Source organism: Dama dama, chromosome 30 (genome assembly GCF_033118175.1).
Source record: "Dama dama isolate Ldn47 chromosome 30, ASM3311817v1, whole genome shotgun sequence".
Lineage (NCBI taxonomy): Eukaryota > Metazoa > Chordata > Mammalia > Artiodactyla > Cervidae > Dama > Dama dama.
Genome location: NC_083710.1, coordinates 89,400,239 through 89,427,076, shown reverse-complemented (window position 1 = coordinate 89,427,076; position 26,838 = coordinate 89,400,239). Strand labels below are relative to the sequence as shown.

The window sequence follows — 26,838 nt, the reverse complement described above, 5'->3', positions numbered from 1 at the left end:
GGGGACTTTAGGGGCTGAAGGGCGGGGAGCAGTATGTCGGGTGCATACCAGTTTTATTAATGTGATTTTAAGGCCAATTGAAACTACTTTTATTCAGAGTAAGTCTACATTAAATTACAGTATCAACAATTGAGAGACATCGAACTTAAAGTCTAAGAAGCAGAAGCTACTGGTCTCTGATTGACCATGTGTGATAAACTCACAACTGAAAATTTACAAAGAGAAAAGAGGACACGCAAAGAGGGAGGGTTTTCATCTGGAAACCCATGAGATGTCATATTTTAAAGACGCATGTTTCAAAAAGGGAGAATCTTTTAATAATTTAGCACAAAAATCAAATGATATAAACTTGGTATATTCCAGAAAATATTGCTTTCAACACTTACACCATGATCAAAATTCCTTTGGTAGCTTTTAATCAAAACGAAACATGCTATTATGTAAAATATAAAGTACTTTTAAATGTTCTCACAAAAGTATCTTTGTTGTGGTTCCCACAGAAACCAGCATCCGCTGCGTGGCTCCCTTATGCACGCGCATGACGGCAGGTGCCCATGAGGCCACCTCTGTGCCGCGCTGGTCTCCTCGAGGTGCTGAGTGGTCGCGTGGAGGACAGCTGCCGCCCAGGGCCGCGAAAAGAGAACCAGACTTGACTGTCGCCATTGTACAAACGCGCAGTTAGAACAGGGCACACAGCAGCCGCCCCCGGGCCGAGAACAGGGGCTGCCAGGCGCAGCCTTGGGACGGCACACACACACACGCACGGCTCCCGCCAACCCCCCACAGAGAAAGTTCACAAGCAACGCGGCGGAAGCAAAACGGAGACAGGGACGGGCTCGCAGCGTCACATGCGCCAGGGCGACCTCCTCTCCACTGAGCGAGGCCTCGCGAGGAGCCTCGTCCAGAAACCAGGCCTCAAGGTTAAAACTTGGTGCAAAGGAGCGAACAGAAGCTACTATGCAGGCTGTGTGATTCATCAGCTGTGGCGCTACAGGTTCTCCCTCGCGCTCACCAGTCAGGGGCCCCTGTTCTGGGCCCAAGAGCTTGTGTCCGGAGCGCACGGTGGTCCTGCAGCGGCGGAAGGCAGCACGCAGGGTCTCACACCTGCACACGCGCGCACGCACACACACACACACACAGAACATCAGCTTCTGCACAAGAACACTGCTTACAAAGGAGACTGCCTGCCTACCCAGCCTCAGCCACTCTGCGGAGCCCTGGAAATCATCAAACGCCTAAAGGAACAGGAGGAAGAACTGGAGGGAAGACACACGCCACCTGCGAGTCCCGGAGCCCGGAAAGTGGTCCAAGGACGCCTGCCCATGCAGCCCGCAGCGGCGACCCGGGCGCCGCGGAGCGGGCTTCTCCCTGAAGGGGCGCTGTGTCTCCCGGGCGGGCGGGCCTCAGGCCACGTAGTGGTACTGGTTTGGGCTGTCCTTGTCCCTCTCCATGTAGTCCCTGTCTATGAGAGACTCAATCCGCTTCTTCAGATCTCCAGGCTGGAAAAGAACAGCAGGGGCCTGTCAGAGGGCGTCTGGCTCACCTTGAGGGAGTGGGTCAGGGCGCACGTCTGAGGCATGTGGGTCACGTGATCAGGGCGCACACCTGAGGCATGTAGGTCACGGCGCGCGTCTGAAGCACGTGTGGTCATGTAATCAGGGCGCACGTCTGAAACACGTGGGTCATGTGGGTCAGGACGCCCGTCTGAAGCACGTGGGTCACGTGATCAGGGCACACGCCTGAGGCATGTGGGTCACTGCGCACGTCTGAAGTACATGGGTCATGTGATCAGGGCACATGTCTGAAGCACGTGTGGTCACGTGATCAGGGCGCACATCTGAAGCACGTGGGTCACGTGATCAGGGCGCACGTCTGAGGCACATGTGGTCACGTGATCAGGGCGCACGTCTGAAGCACATGGGTCACGTGATCGGGGCACACGTCTGAGGCACATGTGGTCACGTGATCAGGGCGCATGTCTGAAGCACGTGAGTCACGTGATCAGGGCACACATCTGAGGCATGTGGGTCATGTGGGTAGGGCTCACGTCTGAGGCACATGGGTCACGTGATCAGGGCACATGTCTGAGGCACATGGGTCACGTGATCAGGGCACATGTCTGAGGCATGTGGGTCACGTGATCAGGGCACACATCTATACACATCTGTGCAGGACCAGAAGCTCATGACAGGACAACTCGGACAAAAGCTCCCTGCTTCAAAGACAATGTCAACATCGTAGCACGAGCAGATGTCTTCCAAGCAGGGCAGCTGTCAGGGGCCCCTGAGCCTGCAGAGCGTCCTGTGAGGAGACTGTGCCCCACACTGTGCTCTCATCACTGGGAGACACTACACTCACCCCAGTGGACGCTGTCCCCCTGCGAGAAGGGGAGGCCTGGCCCTCAGGGCGCAGCTCTCTACCCCGACAGCTGCAGGCCTTGCCCTGTGCCTCTGCTGAACGTCCAGGTCTCTGGTGCAGGGGGCCCTGACCCCCTCCCACCCACCCTGGGCCTGTGGAACCTGGGGGAACACACAGCCCCACTGGCCCGTCCAGCGTCCATCCACTGCCTGGTCCTCCTGAGCTCGACACCACAGTCACAGAATCTCCCTGCTGCCCACCGGGAGCCCTCAGACGCTGGCACTAGGGAAACACTCCCGAGGCAGAGAGCCTGGGGCTGGGACCACGGTGGGAGGAGGGGAGGGCAGCTGCAGTCACCAAGGAACCGGGGGAAGCTGCTCACTCTCGGCACTCAGAGGAAGGTCTCTGTGGCAAGTGACCAGCGACAGCAGGGGACAGACGGCCGACTCTAGAGGCCCTGAGACCCGGACGTGCGGTGCCAAGGGTGTGCAAATGCGGTGACTTGACAAGCCGACGCTGCTTACCTTGACTGGGAACTTGAGCTGATTGTACAGCTCGGAAACGAGCAGGTTGTGGCCCAGCGTCTTCCTCATCTTCATGATCCTGACAATAGCAGCGTCGATCTGGTACTGCCGGTCCTGGAACACGCGCTCCGTGGTGCTCACCTGCTCTTCCACCTGTGGGAGAGGGCCTGCTGCCTGACTCAGCGCCGGCACCGCCTCTGTGGGGGCTGCCAAGATCCAGGCAGAAGGCAGGCCAGACTGCGGGGGGACCCCTGTTCTGTTCTGCAGCTTTGTTCTAGTGAAACCACTGAACTTCAGCACCAAAATCAGTGAATTTATAGGAATAGTGACATCAATTAAAAGACTTCAGGTGCTGGCTTTGAAACAGAACTTGAAAAACAGAAACGAGAAACTGCCCGGTAATACGTGACCCTGATTTCTAACAAAAGTGACAGTTCTAGTAGGGTGTCAGAGAACCCATTCAGGTTTTAAAATAGGAAGGGTGGCTGGAATGCTTTCTTGATGCTAAGGTAACTTCTAACACAGAGAAATATTTCAGAGGAAAATTAAAACAGACGACTGGAACAATACAAGTAAATGTTCTTTAAAATGTGGGTCAGAGGAAGGTCTTCGTTAAGCTGACCCTCAAGGCAGAAACTGCAGAGGAACAGACTGAACCTCCCACTGTACTCACGTGGGAAGGACCCTCTCAGAACGACAGAACCACCCACCACCAGTCCCCTCAGCATAAACAGAACATCCCTGCAAGTCAGAGGTGGGATATTACAATAAATGTACCAGGGACTCGAGTTCAAGCAATTAATTAAAAAAACAAAAAAGCACCAGCGGTGACCCACGAAAGAGCAGGACCAGGGAAGCACTGCAGGTGCGTGGCCGAGAGCCGGATGCCGGCACCTCCTCTCCAGTCTCAGCCCCGTGGTGCTGTTACGCCCACATTAGAAGATGAGGAACTGAGCATTGGGACAGCCACCTAATTTGTATGAGCTTCTAAATGGCATAAAGATGCTCAGGGGACTCAAAGCAAGTGGCACTAACTTGGCCATGAACCATCTGTGTGCTCCCCAGGGGGGAGGGCGCAGGCAAGGGGGGAGGTCAGGGCCCCTAGGAGCTGGAGACTGGCGCGCGCTCATGTCAGCAAAGCTCCTGTCCTCTGACCCAGTGAGTCCAGGGTGAGGAGCTGAGACTCGAGAGAGCCAAGCCAGGGGCCGAGAGCATGAGTGCGGCTGGGCAGGGCCCCTCAGCTGAAGGATGGACCAGGTCCGAGGCACCACCAGGCTCTGCAGAGGGGCTCCATGCTCTCGGATTCAAGTCACACGATGTGTGACTCTGCACATGTAAAAACCAAGTCCTGACCTGGGAGGAGGCCCGCGCAGTCAGAGCTGGAGCTCCCTTTGGACGGAGCGCCTTCTGACAAGGCCACGGTGCCTGCCTGCTGGATCACAGCCCTGGGGTGCGAGAGCTCCTGCAGTAGGGTGCCTGAGGGCAGCGGCCTGGAGCCTGCCTGGGCCCATGGCCCTGGGGAGCCTGATCAAAGGTACAGACGCTCGGCCTGGACACAGAACCCAGCGGCGGGGCCGAGAGAACGGCCGGGGGTGGGCACAGCTGCTAGGACAGGTCACCAGGTGTGGAACGAGGCACTCCCTACGCGGACATAGGTGGGCTACAAAGACCTCATCTAGGACATGTTTGTGTGGACAGCAAGTTAACCGTTAGACACATGTCCTTCTGAGTTTCACTCCTATCCTGAGTATAAAAGTAGTAACAGTTACGCTAAAGCATCTCACAGACATGAGTGTGTAATGAGGGTTGAAAGTTCCTATAGACCTACAATCCCGTGAGCGGGGAAAGTGGATGAAGCGGATACGTACCGTCTCCTTCATCTGAATCTGATTGATCTTTATCCGAAAGAGCTTGTGCTTGAACTCTGCGTTGAAGAGGAACTTGTCTCCATCTTCCACCTCCTTCCCTTTGGGACTCTTGAGGAGGACGCGGGCTTTGCCACAGGCCAGGGACTGCAGCGTCCTCCGCAATTCGCTGTCCTCTATGCCAGTGGCCATCTTGATGTCCTCGAAGCTGAAGCCGTCCCCTTCGTTGAACATGAGCAGCACCAGCGTCTGGAACAGGGACACCTGGAACTCCTTCTTTCCCTGAAAGAGCAGGAGCCGCGCAAGTGTGTCTGCCAGCCCGCGAACGCCTGAGACAGTACCCACTAGTCACCAGGTGAGGAGACACCCTCACGAGCCTGTGTGCGGCGTGCTGAGACAGAACTGACTCGTCACCAAGTGAGGAGACGTCCTGACGAGCCTGTGTGTGGGCGTGTTGAGACAGTACTAACTAATCACCAGGTGAGAAGACATCACTAATTTTATTGATTAAAATATTAGCCCTTTGATCACTTCATTTTACTGACTTCAAAAAGCCAGTGTTGAGTTATATTGAATAATCCCTCCCTTTCTTTCTTTGCTACCAAAGTCTACTGGCAATTTAAAAACATCTTTTCATAAACTTGCTTCAAAAACATAAAAAGTGACAGACACAGGACTTGCCTCCTTGAACTCGGCTTTCAGCACTGCGTGGCCCAGCGTCGTCTGCCACTGAAGCTTCCGCCCACTGTGTTTCCCCAGATAAAATGTCTTGAACACTTCCTGTAGCTTGATCATCTGTCAGCAGAGGAAAGCGAGTGTGATTATGCTGAACACGCTTACTCTGCCACTACCGACGGCTCAGTGCCCAAGTTCCCAGGACACCGCTGGGCTGAATGAGGCCTGCTCCGCGTGCTGACAGCTGCCCACCGGCACGCGGCCCCGTGCTGCCATCATTTCAACAACTCCTTCCAGGGCTGGTGGGGCCTCCACCTCCCTCCCGAAGCCCCGTAGGCTTCCTCGGCCCCTCCCGCAGCCTCTGCGCCCAGGAGCGTCCGTGGTCTTGTCCAGCTGCGTCCGGTGGGACGACCCTCGCTGCAGCTCCTCTTGCCCCAGGGGAGGCCCTGGGACTCTGGCCTGTTCCTGCCACCCCTCCAGGCCTGACTAGTCCTGCAGCGCACGCACGCGCAGGCACACCCTGGGTGGAGGGAGGTGGGGGGAGTGTCAACCAGCAGGGACAGACGGGGCGTGGAGGTTTTCTGGGGAAGAGCGTCTACTTGCAGGGTCACAGCAGCCCCGGGAGCGTGAGAGTGCTGGGTCGAGTGTGGGGAGGGGCGCAGAACCATCCCATCGCGTGGGGAGACATGGGAGGGGGCGCCAAGTCTGGGACAGCTGTGATGGTCCCGGCGTGGGGGACTGGAGACACAGGCCGGAGGCTGAGAGGGAGGGAGCTGGGGCTTCCGGGGAACACGTGCATTCAGGGCACAGGGCAGAGGAAAAGGAGGGGAAGACGCGACAGAGACTGACTAGGGGGCCAGAAACAGGGGATTCCAGGAGACTCTGCTCCAGGAACAGGAAGGGCGGATCCGGGCCCTGGGTCCAGCTGTCCCCCCCGGAGGCCCTGGGCCCACACCGGCAGACACACCCCATCCCCCTCAGAGGGCCCGTGTCAGCCACACACACACCATCCCTGCCCTCTCAGGCCCTGGCTCTGGTGTGACGGGTGGGAGCATCAGCCTGACGAGGAAGCCCAAGGCTCCCACGCGGGAGCTTTTAAAGCCAGGGCCTTCATTGGCAGGCAGCCGGCGGCCAGAGACAAGGAGTGTCCACTGTGAACGCTGCTCCCAGGGATGACACAGATGGCCAGGGTTTTCGGCGTGCGTGTGATTTCAACACTCCCCGAGGTGTGTGGGGCCCTGGAGCACTCGTGTGTGAGCGCTGGGCGGCAGGTTCTCGAGCGCTCACCTCTGGGGTCAGATGCACCTCCATGGGTGTGTATGTTGGCCAGTAGCCCATGGTCAGTATGTTCACGGTCAGGTCTATGGAGCCCGGGTCACTCTGATTCTGCATGTACTGCAAACACAAGAAACCGAGACAGATGGTCACCTTAGACTACCACCCAAAAGAATCACTCTATTAAAAAACGAGTGATCCTGTTTCCAAACTACAGTTTACCTTGTGTTTTCGTTTGTTTGAGACCCTGGAACATGGTCCACTGAAGCCACACACCCTGTTCTAAAGTCACTGGGAATGTTCTTCTTTAGTTTTGTCCCAAATATGGGTCATTAAACACATTTAAGCCAGAGTTTCAAGTGCACTTTTAGGAATTCTTTTCCTTTTTTTTCCAACTGTGTCACACAGCTGGCAGGACCCTAGTTCCCAGCCTGGGGGTTGAACCTGGGCCCTCGGCAGTGGAAGCCTGGGGTCCTAACCACTGCACTGACAGGGAATCCCCAGGGGTTACGTTTCTTTTTCATTTTGAAATGTTTTGAACATGTGAAACGTTAACAGTGTAATTTTTAAAGACGAGGATTTTACATAGTTCACATACTTATGTACATGATCATTTCACAATTTAAAATTTGTGAAATTTAAAATAGTGTATTTTTTAAAAAGCTGTTTCATTTGAAAAGAACACAACTTGCCTGCTTGAAATGAACCATGATGTCCTTGGAGAGCTCCATGTCCTTGAACATGCCCTCCAGCTTGCTGGTGAAGGCGGCCCCACACTCTGGACAAAGCGGGAGGCGGGTGAGCATTGGGAGGCCCCGCGCAGGGGTGCTCACCCCACCCCTGGACGCTTACCGTGTTTCAGCTTCGACAGCATAGATTTCTCAGCGTCGACAGAGGCACTTTTCCCAACCAGGAGTCTTTTCGCTAAATCTTTTTTGTAAAATGCTTCAAACACGTCTTTACCTATTTATAAGCAAGAACCAGGTAAGACATTTGACAGTTACCGTGAAAATGTTCAGCTCAGCAGCTGACTCAGCCCAAGAGGCGGCCACACGTGCGTGTGAGCCAGCTCTTCCCGCTGAATCCCCACAAACACCCTCGCTCCATCCACAGCAGCCGCCACCCCGTCCTCTGTCGACGGGGCGGGGAGGAGACGGGCTGGCCAGGAGACGGGCTGGCCAGGAGCTGCAGATGTGTGCCAGGAGACCAGCTCACCGTGGATGAACCGGAACAGGATCATGACCTTGTCCAGCATCCTCTCCAGCTCCTCGTCCGTCGCCTCCTTATTCCCTGCTCTCAGTTTTGAGTCTACGTGCTTTGCTGTAGGAGATGAAATTATTTGAAAAATAAGCATTCACTATACAATACATATTCTAAATACAAAAAGGAAGATCTTTAATTTCTGTAAGAAAAAACTGAACATAACACTTGGAACTTTCCCAAAATGACATTATTACGTAATAAACAGGCAAACACCTGCTGTTCTAAGATCTTTACTTTCAAGGCACCCTAGAACACACTCTGTGGTCCCACACTGGGGCTTCCTGGCACAGGGCTGCTCCAAAAACTGGAGCAGCCCACCAGCAGGATGTGCTGAGACACGCGGCCAAGGCTTCCTTACATGGAAGCACTCCTCTCGGGGCTGACCCCGTATGGACAGAGTGGCTCTGCCCTCCTGCCTTTGACGCACAGGCTGCCTCGACCTGCCCGAAGGGAGAATCCACGCTCCCGAGGGCCTGAATGTGTCTTTAGAGAAACCACAGTCTGTAAGGTGGCACAAAGGCTAAATCAAACAGGTGCATTTGAATGTCTCCTCCTGTTGCTCTTCTTAGCTCTTCCCCTTATCGTTCTTTTTTCTGAACATCGCAAACGTACACACTTGTATTGTGACCTCCACTTTCCCACTAGGCACCTTCAACAGCCCACACCAGAATTCAGTCCTGCCCGCTGCCTCTGAACAATTCCAAAAAAAACTGCCTCACTGATGAGACTCCATGAATTCTGAGTATATTTTGATGTTATCATGAAATAAGTATACAAAGGGATCATTTAAAAGAGATGCCAATCAATCCCACCACACTTAATACTGACTGGAGGATACAAGGTTGGGACTGAACAGACATCTCCTGTCCCGCGCTGTCAAGAGGTCAACAGTTACCCTCCTAACGTTCCTTCCTACACGACAAATCCAGGCCAGTTTCTGAGCAGGAAGAGCTCTGGAGCTGGGGGCCGTGCAAACTAGGACACATCTGCTCGTCTCTTCCTTCTCTTGTGATGTCAGGCTCCATCTCATCACAAAACCACGACCACATGCTCTCTAGTGGAAACACCACGTGCTCACATACAGATTTAACACACACATGAGCACATGTTGGTGTCTGGTTGTTGGAAAGGCAGTCCTTTTAAGCCCCATTCCCGTCCTCCCCATGAGGCGCCTGAACTTCTGGGAAAACCTCTGCTTAAGCTGTGCTTTATCGTTCACGTGTTCCCTACCGATCAGCTCTGCAGGCTTATTGGGCCTCTTGTTGATGAACGTCTCAAAGGACTCCTTCATCAGGTTGATGAACCTCTCGTTCCGCTGGAAGCACACGTCGATCACGTGGTCCACGCGGTCCTTGAAGTCCAGCAGGTCCTGCACCATGTCTTTGTCTTTTTCAGGGTTGATGACAATCGTCGTCCCGAAAGTCTGCAGAGACACCAAGTCAGCGGCAGGGCCCTGGCACAGCAGCTTTTCTCCTGCCATCAAACACTCGTGATGGTTTAACAAATCGATCACTTCCAATATTAAATGCTAAATCATTTCAGAAGTTTCATAAATTTAGTCCACATTCTAAAAATTAAGTAGGTATGCAACTAAGCTTTAAGGTTACAATTCCGCTTCTGAAAGAACTTTTTCTTACAAATCCCTCAGACATAAATTAATCCTCTTAATCTGTCACACCTGTCTGGGCTTCCTGACTACAGTTCCTTCTCTTTCACTCCTAACTGTGCTTTAGACTCTGGTTTTTAGCCTGCATTTTTATTTAAGAAATGCTACGTAAACATCACTAGAAGTCTGTATGACAGTAACAGCTGGCTACTTGACGACACAAACTACTGGCTTTCACAGGACACGCAAGGAGCTCCACGTCACAGGTACGCATGGGGGCAGACTATGGTGGAAAGGCTGAGGTGAAGCCGCACAGAGGCTCCTGTAGGGGGGCCTGGCACAACCTGCAGGGGTGGGGGGCACCGTGTCACGCTCATCCTCAGCGGATATCGGGGCAAGTGTTCACGATTCAATGTCTCCTGCCCAGGCTGGACGCTGCAAAGGTGCCCGCCTGTGTCAGGACCTGTGCCCGTTCTTTGGGGACCCCTGGGCAGCAGAACCGTCAACCTCCTAGGCCTTTCCTAGCAGAAAGTCCAGTGCTGACCAGGCCTGAGTTGCTAATGCCTCTCAGCTCAATACAGTGGCACAAGCTCTTGGGGGTATGTGTGCGTGTACAAACTTTCCACAGTCCTGACTGTTTCCTCCATCTTTCTTACTGAGTTGAATCTCCTTCTTGATGGGTACAGAGCCGCAGGCAGCAAGAAGAGCGAGCGTGTGCCTCGTGCACCCAGCCTGGTTCCCCGATGCTGACACACGGGACCCAACCGAGCAGCAGCACAACCAGGACCCTGGCCCTGACAGTTCACCCGTCGTCTCGTCCAGATGGGTCACAAGTCCACCTACTGTGCACAACTCACCAACTGTGCACCACCTGAGCCCAGCACCAAGATGAATAGGCCAGCACCACACAGATCACTCCTGTTGCCTCTTTATAACCAAAACATGCATAAATCCTGGATTTCTAGGAAACAAAGCAGCATGACCCTACCCACACATACCAAAATGTGTAACAGTTCCTGCTGAGCCAAGCATGAAATCATGTTTCAACAGCAGATTCACAAAAACAACCTTTTGAAAATCACAACTATAGAACTCCGCTAGTACTTATGCTGACAACAAATGGCCAAACAGCAACTTTAAGAACGTTTACACCTGGATGCTATTTATCCCCAAGACCATGTGCACGGGGGGCCCAGGAGGCAATGGGCAGGTCCAGCCAGGCCCCCTGACCGTGAAGGAGCAGAGGCAGCTCTGGCCCGGGGCCAGGGGGCCACTCCCCCGCCCCCGACCATGAAGGAATGGAGGCAGCTCTGGGGCCCGGGGGGCCGCACACACCTTGATGTAGTCGCTCCAGTGCTGCAGCAGCGCCTGCTGGCCGCCCCGCACGCGGCTGAACAGCTGGTACATCTGCGTGAGGTCCGGTACCCGGTTCTCGTCCAGCAGGTGGTCCAGCCCTGAGACCACACGGCAGCGTCAGCTCTGGCAGCAGGTGGACACGGGCCCCACAGCTGTCCGCCGCGTGTCCACGCTCACGGTCAGCCCAGGCCTGAGCACAGCAAGGCTGTCTGCCCGCCAGAGGCTGGGGTCTTTCAGCCCCGATAGGACTCCTGGGACTTCAGCCTGAACCGTCTGTGCTCCCTGCCCACTCCCTCAACACAGTTGGTAACCAAGGCCCCCACGGGCTGAGGGCCACCACCTTCGCTGACTCATACTGACTGTGTTACAGCAAACGGCCCCACGCTGTCACAGCGCTGCACCAACTCTCTCCCTGAATGCGGGACAAGCGGTCAGAGCACACACGCGAGGTGGGAGACCTACCTTTCTGCAGAATTGCTGTTAAATGTTCTCCTAAGAGCTGCTTCTCCACACAGGCGATCAGCGGTTTCCTGGGTGGGGGGAAGCGGGGAGCACAAGGAGCCTGTCAACCAGGAGTGACAGGACTACACCAGTGCCGACTGCCTCGGGCCCCCACGTCCAGGGAGGAGGGCGCGGCAGACGGGGCGCCCGAGCACAGAGGGGCTGCTGGCAGCCCTCACGCTCCGGCCAGCTGCACTCCAGTCCCTGGGACTCCTGGACCGCTGCCCTCAGTCCCGTTCCGCTGGGTCCCACAGACCCCCCGCCACCTCCAGCTGCCCCTCTGCCCTCAGTTCAGCCTGCGTCCTCCCAGGATCACATATCAAAACCCGACTCCTTACAGAGGCTGGGAATGTCACAGGCAACAGAGAACCTGACAACCTGGAGACGGCCACGTGGGGCTGTCCCCTGCACAAAGGGACACGGCGCCCTTCGGGGTCCAGGCCTCTGCTCGCTGAGCGCTGCTCTCAGAGATCAGAGCCCTGCTGCACTCTCAGGACTTACTAACTTTGGGCCCACTCGAGGGACTTCTCCCTGCACCTCATGTGACCCTCATGGCAGCCCCAGACGGACAGAGGCCGGCAGCCATGTGGGCTCCAGGCACCAAGGGCTCAGCATCTGAGCTGTGCCCGTGCCCTGGGGAGGGGGCATGCGGCCCGGGGCTCATTTAACGGCCTTCTGCCTCTGCTGTCTCTGAAAATCACCTTTTACTCTGTGACCTTTGAGTCATCTGATACTGCAGAAGACACCTCAGTGCTCCTCAAAACCCCACCCCAGGGAACCGCCCTTCTCTCCGAGTCCTCTGCTTAGCCCGCGGTCACTCCTCACTGAGACGGGGCGGGGGGGCTCTCTGCGGCACCTGCACATGGGCATGTGAGCCCGCAGGAGGGCGTGAAGGCGCAGCCGCGGGGCCCAGCACCAGGGGCTGCAGGCTGGGGCGTCCCACCAGACGCAGCCTTCTGTCTCCCTGCACCCCCAACCCCCGCGGTCCCCACGGCACCTCCAGCTCCGCGTCTGGGGACAGCCCGCTTCTGCTCCGGCCCCCTGTTCTCTCGAGATGACACACTGCCCCTTCCTTTCATCGCCCCCGCCCCACCACGAGCCACCACAACCCACACAGTTTAGCACTTTCCCTCTTAAAAACATCTCTTTTTCATCTCCCACATCTCTGCTCTGACCTCCCTCGCTTGAATAAACATTACGTGCCTGACACAGACACTCAAAAAAGTTCCCCTTGAACTTCTCCTTAGATACTCATCGATTTAGAGAAAAAAATTAGATGAAAAAAAAAATAATGGACTGAGTAGCAAAATAATCACAGCTCTATCAGTATATCAGATGTCCAACCAAAGTTTACAACCAAAACTGCCTGCATTCAGTGATACACCATTAACACTTCTATAAATTACAGATTCATAACATAAATTAAAAATGGTAAAAAGACACCAAGTATCTCTGCCCGAATCACTCCTTTGGACAGGAACTCAAGACAGGCCACTTAGTCAGTGTGACTTACGACTATTGAATAATCACAAGTAATAAGCAAACTGCTCGAGGAGCAAAAACACGTCCAGGGTCAGAGAGCAGCGAGTGAGTCTGTGAGACGTCCCGTGTGTCGAGGAGTGGAGGGGACATTGTGCCCAGGAGGCCCCTAGACGGAGCCCAGAGCTGTACTCACTGTGTGCTGTGATCTAGGTATGTGATCACGCGGTCTGCCTCCTCCTCCAAGCGCTTACTCACATGGTCAAGATACTCTGGAACCTTCCAGAAAGAACATTTAAATACATCAGCAACAAAACACATTCTTCACGTGACCCAAGAAGTTCAAACATTGCTTTAGTAAAAGAAAAAGCAGAATTGCACGCAAGCCAAACAGGAACACCGACTAACGGGAGCGGGGAAGGGAGGCAAGGCCTGGGACAGGTCATGGCACCTGGGTCCACGTACGGTGCAGCCAGCGAACACCAACCACACGCTTTCTCCAGAGGCCCAGAGTGGCCGCAGGGGCTCTCAAACCACACCCTGAGTTTCTGGGGGCGAAGGGTGTCCATGGTGCCACCTGCCTGCACGGCAGGGGCCCGGTGATAGGGTCCCTGAGGCCCTGGCCCGAGGCGGTGGCCAGGCCGCCCTGTGACGTCAACTGCCCCCGCCTGAGCTGGCCCCGGGGCCTGCCTCTGGGCTGGGCTCTAACGCCCGAGAAACCAGCTAGCGAGGCATCGGCGTTCTATTACCACCACCTGGCATCCCCCACAGCTTTTAGGGTCATTTTATTCAGTGTCTCACACCGATGAAAATTTTTAATGTATCGGGTTTATCTTTCATAGCTAAGCATTATCTTTAGAGACTCCCCTGGCGGTCCAGTGGTTATGACGCCACGCTTCCACTGCAAGGGGCACAGTTCAATCCCTGGTCTGGAAACTAAGATCCCTCAAACTGCCCAGCACAGGCACCCCTCCCCGCAACACACACACACACAAAATTATCTTTTATCATCTTGTTTCAGCTTGAGCTCCTTTATGTAAATCAGAAGCTGCTTTTCTGGCTTTCTTAATGGGGGGATGGCAATGGAAAAGTTTCTAAAATAGGGGGAAAAAACCCTCAAAATACTAAGAAAGAATCTCATTACTGGGAATTGAAACTAGATTGTAGCTTTCAGAAGATTTTCAGTAGAATGTTTGCATGTGTAAAAAGACAGATGCTTAGAAATCACACTTGGATACACATCTATGAAAACAAAGTAAGGCACTTTAGAAATGTCTCGGCGACTCACCTCTCTTTCTTGCATTAACCTTTGGCCTTCTGCAGCATATAAACAATTCGTTTCTTCCAAAAATTTCAGTTCAAATGAGTCTTTATACACCTAAAAAACGAGCAGAGTTACTGGCCAATTACAGCGAAGAAACCTCTCATCCTGAAGGCTGACCCCTTGGCGAGGGCGGCTGGCTGCACTGCCATGTCCCTGCTCGAGGGTGGCTCCCTCCCCGGCCTGGATGCAGGGCTAGCCCGAGTGGTTACCCTCCTAGAGGGAACACACTCCCGTATTTTCAGCCAACGCTTTAACGACGTGGGTGTCCACCGAGGTCTGACCCGGTTTGTGGGGGTTGGGGGGGAGGTCGGCAGCCGGGCCCACCTGGAGGTCGGACAGCATGCCCAGAAGGCTCCGCAGCAGGCTCCGGTCCACCGCCTCGCCGCTCCGCTCCCGCTCCACCAGCAGCAGGATGCCGTCGATGGTTTTCGTCTGGACCATTTTATCACTGATGATGTGGTTTCTAAACAGCTCTAACCCCATGTCCCTGCACAAACAGAAAAAACTAGATGTGTTAGGTTCACTCTTTACAAATTTTGGGTGAAGCTCCAGACACACTTACTTGCTAACTCACTAGTGCATGTGTCAACTTTCTAAAAAAAATTTTCCTTTTTGACAGTCTGGCACGCCTTGCTCTTCTTTTGTCACCCAGGCGGCCTGTTTCCTGCGTGAGCCAGTGGTGCCCCCGCCCTGCCCGGGGCCCTGGGGTCTCCTGTCCTCAGTGTCCCCCGAGCCCGTGCCCCAGCTGCTCTGTCTGTGCCACGGGACCACAGAGCGAGGGTGCCCGTCCTCAGCTCGCTGCCCGAGGACTCGTGAGGAAGTCTGGCCACGGCCGCAGGCGTCCTCTTCTGGAAGCTGAGCTCTTGGCTCAGGCTCCAGCAGCTCGCACTCAGCCAGCAGGGTGTGCCCTCACCCCCTCCGCCCTCCAACGCCCACAGGCCGCGTGTTCCGGGCACAGCACGCAAATCAGGACTGACCACCCGTGTGGTCAGGCCAGGAGGAGGCCAGGAGGGCCGCGGGCGAGCCAGGACAGGCTCCTACATAGGCTGAGCTGCTCAGGCCCGAGGCCAGGAGGCACTGAGCGGGGACCTGGGCGATGGGGGCACAGGGTCCCGGCTCACGGGGCCCCTCAAAGGCCCACGTGAGGAGCGGGTGGAAGCCGGGCCCCCGCGCTCAGCTGATCAGCAGAGCACCGGGGGGCGGCGTGGCACGGACCGCGTGCCTGGCCCCCCCAGAGCAGAGTGAATGGTGGAGACTCTGTGCCTGCTGGCCCGTCCCGAGATTCCATCACCTGCAGGAGAACACGCGGGACTGCCAGCCGCCACCTCGGCGGCCACCCCCCAGGGACCGACGCCCTGGGCTGAGGTTCACCAGGGGGCCCGGCGGGCGCGGAGGATAGACGGTCAGGCACATGTGGTAGCCGCAGCGCAGACACTCACCAGATGGAGGGCAGCGTGGAGTTCTGGAGCACGTACGTGCGGTCCAGGAACAGGAAGATGCTCCGGATCATGATCTGGGGGCAGAGGGCTGGGTCAGTCCACCCCGGGCCTCTGAGCAGTCATGCCGCTGTCGCAGATCTAACACGGCTGCCTCACCAAGACCCTCAGGGCTGACGTCCCTGAATTTAATTGTTCCCCTTGGTGCTGGCTTTTCCTCTTTAATCCAGAAAATATGACTGGACGGATTTCACAGCACTCGGCCTCTGAGACACGTGTGACCTCAGTCCCTTCCTCACTGACGTGCTCAGTCTCCTGAGCGTGGGCTCAAGCATTCCTTCCTGGCACGTGGGCATGCGGCTCTGCAGGTTCAAGGGGTGTGGAGGGCCCAGGACTCTCCTCTCAGGGAGCTCCCCAGACTCTGTCGAGAAGCTTTGCTCACAGAAGTAAACAGAACCTTCCTGACAGATGTTCGCCTGTTTTTACGACTCAAGCGGAGCTTGGCCCGGAAGACTCGCTTGTTGCCGCCTACTCACCCCCGTGAGGAAACAGAAGCGCTCAGCCCACCTGGGAGAGCCGCCGATACTGCCTCTGCTCTCCCTCGCCTGTCAGCCAGGTCACCCTCAAAACTCGCATACGTAAAGTCACATCGGAATCTATATCCACTAAGTCTAAGCCTGGCTGTCTCTAGGTGCCGGGAAGCCCTGGGATTCAGGCTTGATTCTCAGGCACAAACTGAGGCCAAGGGAAACTTCAGAGGCTCACCAGGAGTCACAGGCCTGGGGCCACCTGCGTATGGTCTGAAGGCCCCGAACAGGACAGGCCCCCCAGCCCCACCCACGGCCCGCCTGCCTTCCCCAAGGGTGAGAAGAGGGGCGAGGCCACACACTGTGAGAAAGTCACCCAGCTGGATGAGCAGCGGGCGTCACCCTCAGCTGCCCAAACCCCCTTCGGCCCGGCAGAGCCAGAGGCTGGAGAGGAGGCCCGAGGGGACCAGTGCACCGAGCCGGCAGAGGGAGGAGGCACCCGCGACACTCGCATCGCAGAGGCCGTCGGCAAGCTTACCATCTGTCTGCAGTGATCCTGCCAGCACGTGTTAATCTTCTTGAGAAACAACACACTGTCTAGTGAGTCTGTGCAGACCTGCTAAGGAAGCTTCAGAAACATCGGCAGATTTATTGCAATTTTTACCCCTTAATTGCAGCTCTCTTCACCACAGACTACTGCATGCTATTTAGTACTCAGAGTACTGAAAGACGGGAAGCTCAGAAGCCATAAACGTGGTTTCTCAGTCCCCACGCCCTTGCCTGGGATGCACCTGCCTGCACTCACCTACCCCATCCCTTCGAGCCCACCTTGTTCCCTTCGCTCCCCTGCCAGGGTCCTGCCCCAGGCTCTGCAGACACTGTCCCAGAGGGAGGAAGTGGGTCTGCTGACAACAGCAAAGGTCCAGGATGGTTTCAGCCAGCGAGGCCCTAAGCTGAAAACCACGGAGCCACCCCCAACCTGCAGACTGTGAGTGGACAGGCAAGGGTTGGTTCATGTTGCCAAGTTTGTGGAAACTGGTTATAAATCACAGAAAACTAACAAGAGTTTTAAGAACAAGAATAAAAAATAGCAGAACTCTAAGATATTTTTCAGAATGTTTCCTAAATACTTCAAACCAGACTTAATAAATGGACACTCTCACTTTAATCAGATCAGCAAAGAAGTTTAAATGGTAAAAAAATTCCACTTCAAAAAAATCTGTTTTGTAGGGTTGTATGATAAAAACGCAAGGTTTTGTTTCCATAAATAAAAGAAAATTTTAAAAGCTTTTGTTTTGATATTAAGGATATTCATTCATTCTTTATTCTATTAATGTTCAGTTTCAAAATATTTAGGTAATGAATAGGAATCGCCCAAATCAAACAAGGATATTCTCTGAACTGGAGGATCTGTGCTTGGACATGGCCCTCGCAGGCCTGGCGCAGTTGCTGGTAGAGCGTCGGGGACACTTTGTGGGAACAAAGGTTTTCAACAGCCTGAAGACAAAAGGAATAATGAGTCATTCACTATGAATGAGAAACTTGTTCTTTAAAAAAGTGTATTTGCATAAACCGCTATAATCGTAACAGAAAGGCGCTCCTTCAACACTTACACAGTCTACAATACACCATCACAGTGATTCAGGGCCATCACTGTTGGAACACCAGAGACCAGCAAAGAGTGGTCCACAACAGCAGGGACCCAGAACACGGACACGACTGCGCCCTGATGCCCGCCTGAGGACGGGGGCCCCGAGGGGGTGCGTCCCAGGCCGGGCCTCTCCAGACTCCCCCAGGCTCCCTGCTCGGCAGCCTCTGACCCTGGCCGCACTCCACTCACGCGAAGACCAAACTGGGCCTGAGCCCACGGGCCCGTCTGCGGTAGGACTGCAGGGAGGAGTGAGCTGACCCTGAGGATCACAATGTGAAACCAGGCCCGGAAACACCTGCTCCAGACCCTGAGACCACCCCATGACAGGGGAGGGGACAGGAGATCCAGGCCCCTTCAGGCTCCCGAGTAGGTGACGGTCCAAAAGCTCAAGGACCAAGGTCCCGAGGGCGGGGTGACACTTAAACTTGTCTTAAATTAATGAAGAAACAAGTGTTTGGGGTGGAAACAATTTTCAAAAAATATTATCAATCCACATCAAAGAATACTTGTATATTCTTACCAGTTCTAATAAAATTTTCTTTCAAATCTCATGTACAAGATCAGCACCTGACCCAATCCAAATATGAAATACTATGAGGAGAAAGGCAGTGTTTCTACTGCCTATTTCTGAGCTATTTAAAAAAGTATGCGGGATATACAGAACGGACACATTTTAGAATCTTTACTCAAATGTAAGGGCAACTTACGTTTTTATAGCTATAAAGAAAATAATTATGTAAAGAAATACATAACATATAAAACACACGCATACTTATAAAGTTCAAAAGAGAACATGAAATAATGGTAATAATTAAGAAAACAATAATACCTTTCCCTTACATTCTGTGTTAATGAGAACAAGGCGTTCCCATCCACATTTTCTTTCCATATCCTTTACCTCCTTTCTCAAAACTTAATGGTTTTATAATTCAGCCCAAGACCAACTGTCCTTTTCCCACTTAAAATAAAAAGGGGGATACTGTCCTAATAAAGACTTTTGTTCCAGCAGGTAGTCATTACAAATATAATTATTACAAAGTAAGTTTTTACTATAATACATGAAGAAAACATATTTTCTTTGGTAAAAATCAAGATAAGCTCAGTGGCGCATGTCCTTCAAAGAAGAACGTCTTTCTTTTTCATTTATTCGTATTAGTTGGAGGCTAATTACTTTACAATATTGTAGTGGTTTTTGTCATACACTGACATGAATCAGCCATGAAAGAAGAACATCTTAATCAGAGGCATTTTCTGAATGCTCCAGTTCCTGGAGCAGGTGTCACTGTCCCCAGGACAACCTTTTCCTGGCTGTGAGCTTCCTGGTGAGTTCTGGAACCAGCTCCCCCTCGTGTGCCCCGCACTGCACGTGCTCACTATTGACATCAAGTCCACTGAGACTGTTTTTAACTCGGAATCTGGAGCGCGCTTAAAGCCACGAGCCAAGCCCCGGGGCACCAGGCAGGCCTTTGCTGAGTCACTGCTGGCGTCTTCGTGTTACAGCCGCCCTGTCACCTGCTCTCCCCCTGTGGGGGGGGCGGCGGGGCAGGGACGCCACAGGCCCTTCTCCCCAGAACTAGATCGGGAGGTTTAGTCACACTTAGAGATTCAGAAGTCCCTCTCAGGGTGCATGAAGCCCCCGTGGGGCCATGTGGGCAGCACAGGGGTCTTAGGGGATGCAGCGCCTGGAGGGGGTGAGCAGGACCCGGGTCCCATGGGCAGCAGACCCATGGTTTGGTGTTTCCTCAGCCAGCCTCGCGGCCAGCAGCCTCCCAGCCCCGCCTCCCTCTCCACAGTCCCACACCCGCTTTGCACAGGCTTATCTGTGTCAGGACAGACAGTGTCCCAGCAAAACACTGACCCTGAGAGAGCGCCTCCCACGTCTAGGAGCAAAACAGCCTCGAGGGGGAAAAGTGAAAAACAAACACCGCCCTCCGAGCCCGGGGGAAACCACACCCCTGACCATTCCACAGACAGACCGGCCAGTGCCCTGCCCTCGGCCTCGGCTGTGGGGCCGGGCTGCCTCCTCCAGCAGCCCCAGCCCCGGGCACCCAACTGGGTGCCAGGCGTGTCTAAACGCCACAAGCCCACCGCACGGGAGGAGCCCCCACCTGGATGCTGTCCCCCCAGGTTCCCGCCCACGAGAAACCAGTGAAGAGCAGTGCAAAAATGAAACAAGGACTTGGGCCTGAGCATGTGGCGAAGTCCAAGGGGACAGGACGCCCACCCTCCCAGCCCCAGTCCCAAGTCTGGACATGATTCCCTCATACAGAGGGCTGACTTCCAGGAGGGACCAAGCTGCTGAATTACAGAATCCTTCCTGTTAAGCCTAAGACAGCTGAACTTGAACATTATGTTTCTGAATAACTTATGCACTGAATTCACTCTAATTTACACTCTCCAACAGGCCATCAAATAAAGCGTCCACCTGTCTCCCATTTCCTGGGCTCCCTTGCTCTTCCGAATCCACCTGGTGGATGCATCAGCACCCGACTCCACCCCATGCTCCTTCCCCAAGCTCACCAGGTACAGGGGTCATGGAGACATTCACCCCAGGACTCAGCACCAGCAGCAAGGCCTTCTCAAGCGCGAGGTCCCTGCAACAGGTCTGAGTCTGAGCATCAGAACCAGTCTGAGACCCACACGGATCAGACTTGAGGCTGCAGGGGGAGGGGGACGAAGACCGACGCCCCGGGAGCCGGCGGGCGGCAGATGCAAACTCTAATACTTAGGATGGGTGAGCAACAAGGGCTGCCGTGGAGCACAGGGAGCCCCAGCCGAGCTCCTGGGATAGACCACAAGTGAAAAAACAGTAAAAAAAAAAAAAAAAAAAAGAATATATATGTCAAATGAGTATATATAATAATATATACGTAAAATATAAGAACGTAGGTAAAACTGACTCACTGCACTGTACTGCAGAGATTGGCATAGAACTGTAAGTCAACAAAACTTCAGTTTTTAAAAAAGTCAAAAGCAAAACAAAAATCTAGTCTGAAATCAACACACAGCCTTCCCCTGAAACATTTCTTGAAAATGTTCAGGTTCCTATGGTTTCACTGAGCTGACGGGTAGGACTAAGACATAGACACCCAGATACACTTTCTTCAGTGAGCTGGGATTTCACACCTTAATTCAGAAAAGATCTATGCATTCAAAAATCTCCTCCTCCTCGCATTATGGGAGGAAAATGACTGAGTGGTATGTGGATCTACTGGTTCATCATCATGATCAGAATATCCCTTTCTAGCAAACAAAAATGAAGCGAGAAACGGCAGATGGGCTGAAGTTGCCCTCGGCCTCCACAGGCCTGGCTGCCTGCAAGGGAGATGCTAGACCCATTTTGGGGAAACTGGCCAACATCAAAACAAGAGGTCCTCCCTCCAACATCCCAAAAACCTCCTCAAACAGAACCAACCTTGCAAGCTCTGGTGAGGACTGTTACTCGAACAGAAGACTCTGGCAAAGTGCGTCCCACCCCCCACAGGAGAAGCTGGGGCTCTATGCTGAGGCCCCAGGGCAAGCACTGTTCCTGCCACTGGAGGCCAGGATAACCTCCCCGTCAGGTCACCTACTCTCCCCCCCAACCTGCACCACGGGACCTGAGCGGCTCACTCTGCAGACACACACCACTCCGAAGTTCTGAGCGGCCAGGCGCCTGCCCATGCACCTGCCTCCAAAGGCCAGCCACTGGCCCCGATAGGCCCTCCAGAGATGCCCCCCGGGAGGAGTGGGGCCACTGTGGGGGGAAGCACCCTGAGCCTCAAGGTCCCAAGACACAACACCAGGACACCTGGAAACACCATTTGTGATAATATCCAAGGTAACCACGATGAAACACATCCTGGGTAAAAGTACAGCTAAGAAAACGCTGAGCAATTGATACCAGTCAAATCTCCAGGAAAAGAGCAATCACGAGCCCTAGCTGAAAGATGTAATATTTTACTAAATTAAAAGCCCCTGAGTTTGGGCATGTGGTGGGATACTTGCTTCTGGCCCAGACACAGCAAAGGAACAAGCCTCACTCTGCTACTGAAATAATATACAAAACCGCAGTTTCCAAAGCACCACACACTGGGTTCTAAGAGGCAGTGACCTCGGCAGACAGAAGACAGATAAGCACTGACCCCTTGGGCGTCCAGCGTCCAGGCTGCAGAGCGGGCGCCCTGAGCTGAGGACTCAGGAAGGTCCTGCGTTGGCAGCGGGGCAGTTAGTCCTGGACAAAGCCCTGCTCTAGTACTGCCTGGCACACCTTAAAGGCAACAGTCTAAAAGGTCAAACTGACTCCAAATAATTTAACCAAGTTAGGAACAAAACTCAAGAATAGTCACAGAAACATAAAAGCATCTAGCACACAAGTCAAAACCCATGATGTCTGGCATCCAGTCAGAGCTACCACACAGGCAAAATGGGAGGAAAACAACGCCAGTGGAGAAAAAAATCAACCACGCCACGCAGCCCAGAATGGAGACGTGGCAGATCAGGACGCAGAAGAGCTATGACTATGTCCACACGTCAAAAAAGCTAACTAGAGACAGAGAAGATACAAAAAAGATTCAAACTGAACACCTAGAGAGGAAAACAATGCAGGGTTGAAGATTACACCAGATGACATTAACGGCAGATTAGACACCGCAGAAGAAGAATGAACTTAAAGAAGTGGACAAACTGACTAGCTTCATATCCACTAAGGATACCTGTAGTTGAAAATCCTTCCACCAAGAAAGCCAAGATGGCTTCCCTGGGGAATTCTCTCACACCTTTAGAGAGAAATAATACCAACTCTATACAAAGTCTTCCAGAAAATGAAAAGAAGAGAATATTTCCAATTCACTTTTTGAGGCCACCATTACTGTGTCACCAAAACCAGACACGGACATTACATGAAAATAATACATCAACATCCTCTGTGATCACAGGTACAAAAATTAACAAATGATTGGCAGACTGAATCTAACACATTAAAAAAAAAAAAAAAAAATACTCATGACCAAGCAAGATTTATCCCAAAATGAAAGACCAGTCTAAGATTTGAAAAATCAATGTAATTAGCAAACAACAAAAAAAGAAAAATCAGACGACCACCTCGACAGTCACAGAAGAATTTATCAAATTCCAACATGTATTTCTGATAAAAATGCTCAGCAAAATAGGAACAGAGAGGAACTTCCTTAAATTGATAATGCGTATTCTGGAAAAGCCCACAGCTAGCATCGCTTGATGTTAAATGATGAAAGACTAAAAGCTTTCTTTCCTAAGACTGGGAACAAAACAAGTGTACCTGCTCTTTACATTTCTATTAACCATCAGAGGCTCTAAACAGTGTAATCAGGCAAGAAAAGGAAATAAAAGGAATGCAGATTAGAAAGGGAGAAGTGAAGTTACTTCTATTCACAGGCAATGTGACTGTATAGAAAATTCAATGGCATCTACAAAAAAAGCTACCAGAAAAAAGTGCAATCAGCAAGACATAGTACAGAAGATCAATGTATAAAATCATTTGTATTTATATGTACTATCAAGAAATTAAAATTTCTACCATGTTTCCTGACACTATAAAAACATGAACCGCTGTAGGGATGAACCTCACAAGGCCCGTGCAGTGGAACTACAGACACTGCTGAGACGGAGCAAAGCGAGTGGCCCCTGGTGGCCGGCTGGGCCGGCGCTGTCGAGGCACAGCTCTCCCCACGCTCCCCTAGCGCTCCACAGAGTCCCACCTAAAATCCTGGAGCACTTTTCTGAGAAACTGGCAAACAAATTCTAAAACCCATACGGAAATACAACGGACCTAGAACAGCCAAAACAAGTTTATCCTAAAAAGGATAAAGCTGGAGGGTCAATGCTCCAGACTTTGAGACTTAGGGCTCTCATACGGACAACAATTTCTGATGAAGGAACAGAAATTCCTGGGGGAAGTTCAGATGCCTGGACCGAGTGGACATCCACAGGGAGGACAATGAGCCTGGATTTACACCTCACAAGAGACACAACCACTCACCTGCAAACAGGTAATACACCTAAATGTGAAACTGAAAACCCTGAAATGTCCACAAGGAAATAAAACAGAGAATCTATACCACCTCAGACTTCTCAGACACTACCAGCACAATCCATAAAAGACCAAACTGATGCCAAGACTTCATCAAAATCTAAAACTTCTGCTCTCTGAAAGCCATAGTTAAGAGAGTCAAAAGGCAAGCTGTAAACTGGGAGAACATAAGTGCAAGGCAAATATCTGGAATACGATATGTACCTAGAACACATAACAACCCCAAACACTTGATGGTAAGAAAATAAACAAGACCATGAAAAATAAGCAGATGTGAACACACACTTCAGTAAAGCAGGTATGAGGAATGGCAATGGGCACAAGAAAAAATACTTCATGTCATTAGGGAATTGCAAATTAAAACCAAGGTGAAATGCTACTACATACCAAACTAGAACAGCAAAAATTAAAGACTGACAATACCAGACATTGGCATGGACATGGAGCACCTTAAACTCTCACACGCCACTGACAGACAAAATCATGATGCCACTTTGAAAAAGCTATGAAACGTCTTATGAAACCCAGACGTTCATTAACTCAGGATAACCAACCGTGGTACCCAGAGTACTCAGTGACAAAGAAACCAGTTACTGTTAAAAGGCCCACACCAAATGCAGAAGCACTGCCCTAAGCGAAAGGAGCCAGGTACAAGAGGCTGCAAGAGGCACGGTTCCGTTTAGATGAGGTTCTAGAAATGGCAGAATGCACTGACAGACAACAAATCAGGGACTGCCAAGGACTGGGAGTGAGGCGGGATGGCTGGCTGCACAGTGGCCTCCGGGCACCGTCTGTGGTGACGGAATGTTCTACAAGTGGACACATCTGTTAAAACCTACTCAAGGACACATTCCATACCTTAATAAAAGTGGTTAAAAAACACACAACAGACTTAAACTTGAGACAAAGAAGGCACACATGTTTCTCAAACTGTCATCAGCAGTCTTCTTTGGGTGGTAGGAATTGAGGGGATTTTCATTTTCTTCAATGTACTTTTTCTAGTTTCCATAACTTTTATAATGTAATTGCTTATGTAAACATGAAAGGTTTTACTTATTTATTTATTTACAATTATCAAACTTTAAACTCTTTATGTCACACTGGGGAGCAGCCAATTAATGATGCTGTTGTAGTTTCCGGTGAGCAGCAAAGGGACTCAGCCACACACATACATGTACCCATTCTCCCCCAAACCCTCCTAGGAAAAAAGTTTAAATGCAAGTCTCTTAATAGAGAAGCTATATATTAATAGAAATGCTATTCTATTACCTAAAACGTAGATAAGAGTTTCATATATAACATAATGGATAATAATTTGCTGCATATTTGGAAAATGTTAAAAGTCCTACGGCTCTTAGAAACACATTTCTCTCCCATAAATGAGTTAAATTTAAATGCCTTTCAACAGCTTAAGTCTGAAAATGAAATAAAAATCCCACAACCACCAAAAACAGAAAACGTTCCTTGACTCGGGACAGGATGCCACAGAACTCCTACTGTTCCTGTTGGAGGCAAATACTCGGATTCTATTACCTCCTTCCTTATTGTCTCTGAAAAACACTGAGGACCACAAAATCCATGGCAGCATCACGTTTCACGGGAGCTGGATTATCGTGCTATTTAGACAACTATAAAAAAAGTCAGGTAAGTGGGAAACAGGAGGCCAGCACCCTAAGAAAAGGGAACCTTTCCATCTCAGTGAGCGTTCTATAAAGCTCTGCTTTTAGCCACCTGTGGATGCTTACCTGATAGAGCTCTTCCAGGTTATAGCGGATGGAGGTACTACTTTGTATGGCTTTCACTGCTTCATGAAGCTTCTGCCAGGTGTCCTGAGTGTAGTTATCAGGCAATTTAGGTCTGTCTGTAAGGGCAGACAGAGTCAGTAGGTAACGGCACTCATGCCAACAATCACACGTCTTTAAAAAACCATTCTACAAAAAACGTACGTCAGAGACACACAGCTAAGGAACGCAGGACATTGTTTTCCCAGCACAACGTATCGTGTTTATAAATCTCTCGGGTTACAGACTCTGCAACCATCCCACCTTCGTTTTGCTAAGTAAACACATCTAATACTGATGATCAGTGTAAGTGCATGTAAAAGACATAAAAATCTTAGTGTTCTTTTACTTAACGAGTGGATTTCCCAAACGGGAGGACGAGGAATAGTTACACTCTGCTCAACACTGAAAGTTGCCCGAAACTGCCCCCAGTTGGGAGGACGCTGAGACGTGAGCTCCTGACGGGCCAGAGGCGCCTGCTTGGGGGCCGCGACGCCGCAGGGCCGGGGCGAGCAGAGGGGGTGACCACGCCGCCCCTTCGAGAGCTCCGGTCCCGCCGCGCCCGGCCCGACCCGCCCCAACCAGGCGGCCGCAGGGCGCGGGGCGGCGGCCGAGGGCGCCCCCGGCCCGCCCGCCGGCCCCGCACCCACCTCGGAAATTCTTGATCACGAGCTTCTTGGAGCCGCCGGCGCCGCCGGGCTTGGCGGTGACGGCGGCCGCGGCGAGGGACGCGGGCTTGGTGAGGCCGTTGGTGTGTCCGACGAGCGCCGAGAAGCTGCCCTTCCGGGGGGTCTCGTCAGCCATGGCCGCGGCCTCCGCCCGCCCGCCGCCCGCCCCGGCCCGGCCCGGCCTCCGCCCCGGCCTCCCTCGGCCCCGGCCTCCCTCGGCCGCGCTCCCTCGGCCCGGCCCGGCCCAACCGCCGACCGGCTCGCCCGCTCGGCCCGCTCGGCTCGCCCGGCCTGACCCCGCGCCTCAGGCCCCGGAGCGCGCCGGACCCCGACCCGAACCGACCCGGCCGCAAGCGCGCGGGCACCGAAGTCCGCGTCCGCCGCGGCCCGTGAGGAACCCGCAGCGGCTAAGGGAGCGGCGGGTCCGGGCACCCGCGGCGCCAATCTGGCGGTCGCGCGAGGGGAGAAGGGAGTCGCAGCGCAGTCCCCGACCGTCCTCA

General features: G+C 52.8%; 1 protein-coding gene across 1 annotated transcript; it reads right to left on the bottom strand.

Moving 5' to 3' along the window:
- Positions 1-73: 73 nt before the first annotated feature.
- CUL4A (cullin 4A) lies at positions 74-26,498 on the bottom strand. The gene is made up of 19 exons (XM_061133796.1): positions 26,321-26,498; positions 25,635-25,750; positions 17,583-17,686; positions 16,728-16,797; positions 15,666-15,739; positions 14,551-14,713; positions 14,191-14,280; positions 13,099-13,181; positions 11,385-11,452; positions 10,902-11,020; positions 9,191-9,383; positions 7,913-8,017; positions 7,550-7,660; positions 7,390-7,475; positions 6,710-6,817; positions 5,429-5,542; positions 4,751-5,029; positions 2,883-3,035; positions 74-1,499 (listed from the first exon to the last, which is right to left on the bottom strand). Exons 1-19 carry the CDS (start codon positions 26,472-26,474, stop codon positions 1,404-1,406), a joined length of 2,286 nt encoding a protein of 761 aa, XP_060989779.1. The 5' UTR covers positions 26,475-26,498; the 3' UTR covers positions 74-1,403.
- Positions 26,499-26,838: the final 340 nt, after the last annotated feature.